Source organism: Grammomys surdaster, unplaced genomic scaffold (assembly GCF_004785775.1).
Source record: "Grammomys surdaster isolate TR1022 unplaced genomic scaffold, NIH_TR_1.0 271, whole genome shotgun sequence".
Classification (NCBI taxonomy): domain Eukaryota; kingdom Metazoa; phylum Chordata; class Mammalia; order Rodentia; family Muridae; genus Grammomys; species Grammomys surdaster.
Window position 1 is genome coordinate 3,455,723 of NW_021604712.1, and position 7,135 is coordinate 3,462,857.

Here is a 7,135-nt window from a genome sequence, read left to right on the forward strand (position 1 = left end):
TATCTGTTATAAGAATCAAACATGCCCAGTGAAAATCTCCTATTTTACCCCATGCCTCTTGTCTAAACTCTATCAGATGTATCAACCATGAACTGTTTGTCGTATATCCTTCCAGACATTCACTGCAGTATAGTCATTTAGTCCTACAGCGTCTCTACACGCTGTAATTCAGTATGTATACACTGATGTCTATATTTTAATGGTTTTACTAGCTTTGCATCTCCATGCTTGGGAGACTGTTATGTGTGAGTATTGTGTAGTGTTATTGTGTTCTAAATATATTTGATATTGTAGGTCTATATAGAATTCAAATTTTTTGGTTTTTTTTTTTTGTTTCTTGCTTTTTGTTTCTTAGGTTAGGCATTTTATTGAAAGATTTCTGTTTTACTAATAGACAGATGATTTTCTAAAATGTAAGGGCTGTGAGCCATGCTTTTGGTAGCCATTCACGTAGTCTTTGTGTTCATGGGTAAGGACCGCTCTTTGATTCCTTTCTACTCTGTACAGCGTCACATGTGGAACAGAGACCACAGTGGCAAGCATAAGGCAGGAAGACAGTCATGAGTTAGATGCCAGCTTGAACTATACATTGAGTTTCAGGGCAGTATAAAGCTGAATTGTGTTGTGAAAATCAAATAAAAGCAAGATGCCTTACCAAATGTGCAAATTGTCAAGCAAAACAAGGACAAATTTGGTAATGAAAATGTATATTTTTATTTAATAATTATAAGTAGGCTAAAATTTAAGACATCAAATAACTAGCTACTAAAATATAAGTTGTTGTTTATTCTCATTTAATTCTAGAGTTATCTATAATATACACACTATTAATAATACTATTTCACTGAGAGGAAATTATTATTCAGATTTATTAGATCAGTTCCTCCAATTATCAAATATTAGAGTTGGACTAAAGCCCAAGCCAGTTGGCTTATAACTCATTGTTCTTGTTTATACATGCTTATAAACTGACTCCAGGCGAGGAAAAAAGGTGATGTTGAGCATAAGATAGTCAACACACATGTTAAAACCTACCAAAATTTGACTTTAGAGCTTGTCCCTCAGCTCAGTGTCCCACTTCTGCTTTTCAGAGTGCTTTTTCATTCTTTAAGTACATTGTTTTTGAGATTTTAGCTACACCATTTTCCCTTCCATTTCCTCCTTCCAAAACCTTCCATATACCCATTCCTTCCTCTCTTTTGAATTCATGGGCTCCTTTTTCATTAATTGTACTGATTCAATATACGTATATTTCTAAATTCAACCTACTCAACTCATGCAATGTTACTTATGTGCCTATGTCTTCAGGGTTGAACATTTGGTATTGGATAACCAGTTGATGTATTTTTTTCTTTTCTTTTTATTTTATTTTGTTTATTATTATTATTATTAATTATTTGTACTCCAGATTTTATTGCCCTCCCAATCCACTCTCCGACTGTTCCACATGCCATACCTCCTCCCCACCCCCTGTTTCCACAAGGATGTCCATACCACCTACTACCCACTCTATCTGACTTCTAAACTGCCTGGGGCCTTCAGTCTCTTGAGGGTTAGGTGCATCTTCTCTAGCTGAACCCAGATTTGGCAATTATCCACTGTATATGTGTTCGGGGACTCATATCAGCTGATGTTTGCTGCCTGGTTGATGATTCAGTATCTGAGAGATCTCAGGGGTCCGGGTTAATTGAGACTGCTGGTCTTCCTACAGGGTTGCCCTCCTCCTCAGCTTCTTCCATCTTTACCCTAATTCAACCATAGGGGTCAGCAGCTTCTGTCCATTGGTTGGGTGCAAATATCTGCATCTGACTGTTTCAGCTGCTTGTAGGATCTTTCAGAGGGCAGTCATGATAGGTCTCTTTTTGTGAGCTCTCCTTAGCCTCAGTAATAGTGTCATGTCTTGGGCCCTCCCCTTGAGCTGGATCCCACTTTGGGCCTGTCACTGGACCTTCTTTCCTCAGGCTCTTCTCCATTTCCATCCCTGCAGTTCTTTCAGACAGAAACAATTATGGGTCAGAGTTTTGAAAGTAGGATAGCAACCCCATCCCTCACTTGAAGCTCTGTCTTTCTGCTGGAGGTGGGCTCTACAAGTTCCTTCTACACACTGTAGGGCATTTCATCTAGGGTCTCTCCCTTTGAGTCCTGAGAGTCTCTCACCTCCCAGGTCTCTCGTACATTCTTGAGAGTCCTCCTAACCTCGTACCTCCCGAGGTTGCCTGTTTCCATTCTTTCTGCTGGTCCTCAGGGCTTCAGTCCTTTTCCCCCACACAATCCCTCTTCCCCGCCCCATCCCCTTTCCTTCCCAAGGCTTTCCTTCCCTCCCTCCCTCCTGTCTTGTGGTTGCTTTCTTCTCCCTCCCAATTGGGACTGAGGCATAATCACTTGGGCTCTTCAGCCTGTTGACCTTTTTGAGTTCAATGTACTGTATTTTGGATATTCTGTACTTCTTTGGTTTTGGCTAATATCCATTTATTAATGAGTATATACCATGCATGTCCTTTTAGATCTGAGTTACTTCACTGAGGATGATATTTTCTAGTTCCACCCACTTGCCTGCAAACTTAGGATCTCTTCATTCTTAATAGCTGAGTAGTATTGCATTATGTAAATGAACCACATTTTCTGTATCCATTCTTCTGTCATGGGACATCTGAGTTGTTTCCAGCTTCTGGCTATCACAAATAAGGCTTCTGTGAACATAATGGAACACGTGACCCTCCTGTGGCATGGTGGCGAATCTTTTGGGTATATTCCCAAGAGTGGTATTGATGAATCTTCAGGTAGAACTATTTCCAATTTTCTGAGAAACTTCCAGATTGATTTCCAGAGTGGTTGTACCAGTTTTCAATCCCACCAGCAATGGAGAAATGTTCCTCTTTCTCCGCATCTTGGCCAACATGTGTTGTCACATGAGGTTTTGATCTTAGCCATTCTGATTGGTGTAAGATGGAATATCAAAGTTGTTTTGATTTGCAGTTCTCTGATCAGTAAGGACTTTGAACATTTCTTTTGGTGTTTCTCAGCTATTCAAGATTCCTCTGTTGTAAATTCTTGGTTTAGTTCTATACCCTGTTTTTTGATTGGGTTGTTTGTTTTTTTGGTGGTTAGCTTCTTGGGTTCTTTATATATTTTGGATATTACCCCTATATCAGATGTGGGGTTCTTTTCTAGGGAAGACCATTTATCCTATCTTCAGTGTTCCTTAATTACCTATAGTTCTTCATGAAGGCTCAGGCCTTGTGGGTGTTCCCTCATCCATGTTAGCATGTGTGTTGTTGTTTTCCTTCTTCTTCTCATGTTTAGGTAGCCATGACGGTGAGACTTTGTAGATGAAGCTTCTGACATTACTAGAAAACACTGTGTCAATGGCAAACTCCCAGTTTCTCTGGCTCTTAAACTCCTTCTGTTCTCTCTTCCTGAGCTTAAGCGTATAAGTGTATTCTAGATGGATTCACTGGGACTGAGCTTCAGAACTCTGAATTTTGATTGACTATGGTTTTCTGTATTGGTCTCATTCTGTTGCAAGGTGAAGTTTCTTGATAAGGGATAAAGATTACAACTGATATATGAAGATTTCTACTGAACTAACACTATTTCAAATCCATGCTCAATTTGGAAGGAGTGAATTTTTTCCCCTCTCTCTTCTGGCAGATGCCTGGATTTCTTTCTGACCTATATGTTTTTCTCTTAAATTCCAGTAAAATTGCCCTTTATATTCTCCAAAAGCTACACAAATTTGTTTAATATGAAGGAACTTAAAATTGAGCATAATAAATACCATACCTCTCAATGGATAAGGATTTTTAATAATATTGATAATAGTCTGAAAGTGAGGGTGAGCTTACCATCTCATGAAGTTTGTTAGTGTTGGTGGAGTAATGGTTATCTCTTTATGGTGTGTGAATATGGTACACAGTGCATGTTTGCTTAGTGTATTGTGGGTGTGTGTACTAGTATGGGTGCATGCATTGTGTGGGCTGGTCATCCAATGAGATCCTGGGAACCAGTTTCTAATCATTTCCCAGTGGGATTACAGGTCACATAGCCATGCCTGTTTTTTCTCCTCCTCCTCTTCTTCCTCTTCCTCTTCTTCTCTTCTTCTCTTCTTCTTCTTCTTCTTCTTCTTCTTCTTCTTCTTCTTCTTCTTCTTCCTCTTCTTCTTCCTCTTCTAATGTATTGCAGATCTGAACTCAAGTCTGCATGTTCGTACAGCAAGCAGAATGCACAGCATACTGGTCTCATCTCCAATGCTGAATATTGATGGTCTACACAATCAGCCTCAGTTTGTCTGTCTGTAAATGTGGCTACTACCTAAATGGCAGAATTATTAAGAGTGCTGCAGTCCAAACACATGGGTGTAATAATGCCCGAGGGCCAGCATATTTTGCTTCCTCTGAAGTGATCCACTGTTTTTCCTCATCCCTTCTAAACAGAGACACTAGAAAATAAATAAATAAATAAAAAGTTTCTATGTGTTCCTAGTACGAGTCAGTGCATCAACAAATCATTTATACATGAAGGTGAAGCTTCTGGTAGGAGACAGTTTAGGCACAGCTGAGAGCTCAGGATGCAGGCAGATTTCCAGGACTGTGCAGTGGTGCTTCCTCTGTGTCCCCATCTATAGCCCAGATTCTAGGGCCCCATTTGCACCTAAAAGTGCAAAAATGCAGATTTCTGCATAATCTCTACTTTTTTTTCACATTTTCTAGCCACTATATGTTCACACAGAGAGAAACATAGACTTTGAAATAACTTACCTGATGCTTAGTTTTCAAGAGATGTAAGGCGCCAACCTGTTATGGCAGCATGGCCATTCTTAATCAACAGTGCAGTGCCTAAACTGTTTTGCTGAGGACTATTTGTTTGAGGAAGGCAATGTTACTGATTTTCTGACAAGTTGTGCTAACTGGGTCTTCTGATTGTCTCCTTATTAATATTTCTCAGGTATCCTGTCAAATATACAGTCAACAGCATAATTTTATCTTCAATTTTTACTTTTTAGAGATCGATACATATATATATATAATATATATAATTATATATATAATATATATAATTATATAAATATATATAATATATATAATTTTGTGCTATGATGACTTTACTGACACTAGTGTGTTTTGTCCACAGCATGTTTAACTGGACAGTCCCCTTCCTTTCGCTGCTGGCCTGTTTGATTCTCGCCATAACCACCGTCATTTTGTATTTCATTCCTCTACGGTATATCATTCTACTCTGGGGTAAGTCTGACACAGTCCTTTTGCTAGTAGGCAGTTCCAGGTAAGAACAAATTACCCATTTTGAAAGTACAACCATAAACTTTAAATACACCCCTGTTACCAATTAAACATGAGATTAAGGAAAACATTTGGGGAATGAAAACTTCCAGGACCTTTCTGCAAAGGCCAGTTTCATGAGGTCTCAACATGGATATTTATAAGCCCTGTGCAGAATCACAATCAAATGAAACTGTGATCAGGCTTGCCATTTCCCTTTAGGCTTTCCTGGTCGTAAATCCATTTGAATAATATATGGCTGTGGACTAGTAACTCTCAGGAAACGCTGTGGTTCAAATGGTGGGCAAACACCTGCATCTTGCCCTTTATATACAGTAAAAGTGAGTCTGGCCACTGGCTCACTGCTTCTGACACTCCATCTCAACTACAGGAAAATAAATGAGCTAACCTCATAGTTAAATCCAGAAGCAGTGGGATGAGGGATCTATATCTATGACTCCCAAAGTAGTAGATGAAGAAGAGGAAGCTATTGTTAGCTGGGGACTTGGCATGCTTGCATAAAGTTTAGCCACTTCTTAAAAAGGCAACAAGAAAGGTGATCAACTTTACACACATGTCATGTTAGATTTCACATCTAAGCAAGGTGCTGGACAAAATAGAAGCCTTTATGGGACCCTGTATGCCTGTTTTGGATGACAAAAAGTATACTAGGAGCAGACTAACCTCATTGTTGGAGAAGCAAGAAGCCTTTGTCTTACAACTGTTACTGAATCTCAGGTCTTCATCATTTCATGGGATCTTACACACCAAGAGATTCAGGAAAGTCCCTAAGATCAGAGACTGTGAGATGCATTCACCTGTAAGCAACAGCAAAGAACATGAAAATTAAGATAAAATCTACAGCCCGGCAGTGGTGGCACACACCTTTAATCCCAGCACTTGGGAGGCAGAGGCAGGTGGATTTCTGAGTTTGAGAGTTCGAGGCTAGCCTGGTCTACAGAGTGAGTTCCAGGACAGCCAGGGCTACACAGAGAAACCCTGTCTCGAAAAACCAAACCATAAAAAAAAAAGAAGATAAAGGCTACAACTATTTCTGGAACCATCAAGAAAATCTATGAAGATTGTGGGAATGGAGGAAACCCTGATGATAAAGCCAAAGTTGACATTTGGAAATGAGTGGAGTTATTGGAGAAATGAGATAATTCATAAGAGTACACAACAGCAAGGAGTTGGGAAGGGTAAACTGGTCATTCTCTATGAGATGTAATATTTGTTTATTTGTTTGCTTGCTTATTTTTCCATTAATTACTTTATTCACTTTGCATCCTGATTGCAGTACCCTTCTCCACCCAGTCCACTCCCCCCACCCCATCCCCCCAATAGTCCTTGTCACAAACTCCCTCCTCTTCTTGTCTGATAAGGAAGGAGGATCCTCTGGGTACCAACCTACCATGGTACATCAAGTTACTGCAGGACTAGACACATCCTCTCCCACTGAGGCCAGACAAGGCAGCCCAGGTTGAGGAAAAGGATCCACAGTCAGGCAACAGAGTCAGGGACAGCCCTTGCTTCAGTCATAGGGGGACCTGCATGAAGACCAAGCTGCACATCTGGTACATATGTGTGTGTAGTGGGGTAGGTCCAGCCCATATATGCTCTTTGGTTGGTTGTTCAGTCTCAGAGAGCCCCAAGGAATCCAGGTTAGTTGACTCTGTTGGTTTTCCTATGGAGTCTCTGACCTCTTTGGGTTCCTCAATCCTTCCTCCAACTCTTCCATAATACTCCCTGAGATCCACTGAGTGTTTAACTGTGCATCTCTTTCCATTAGCTTCTGGGGAGAGCCTCTTATAGATAGATAGATAGATAGATAGATAGATAGATAGATAGATAGATAGATA

The 7,135-nt window shown here is 40.0% G+C and overlaps 1 protein-coding gene across 3 annotated transcripts in view; it reads left to right on the plus strand.

The window, feature by feature from the left end:
• Mctp2 (multiple C2 and transmembrane domain containing 2) overlaps positions 1–7,135 on the plus strand; it is a 225,234-nt gene that overhangs the window by 209,111 nt on the left and 8,988 nt on the right. For all 3 annotated transcript variants that reach the window (XM_028776708.1, XM_028776709.1, XM_028776710.1), the window contains one exon: positions 5,131–5,240. In XM_028776708.1, the coding sequence (XP_028632541.1) occupies positions 5,131–5,240 (110 nt within the window). The remainder of the gene's footprint in view (positions 1–5,130; positions 5,241–7,135) is intronic.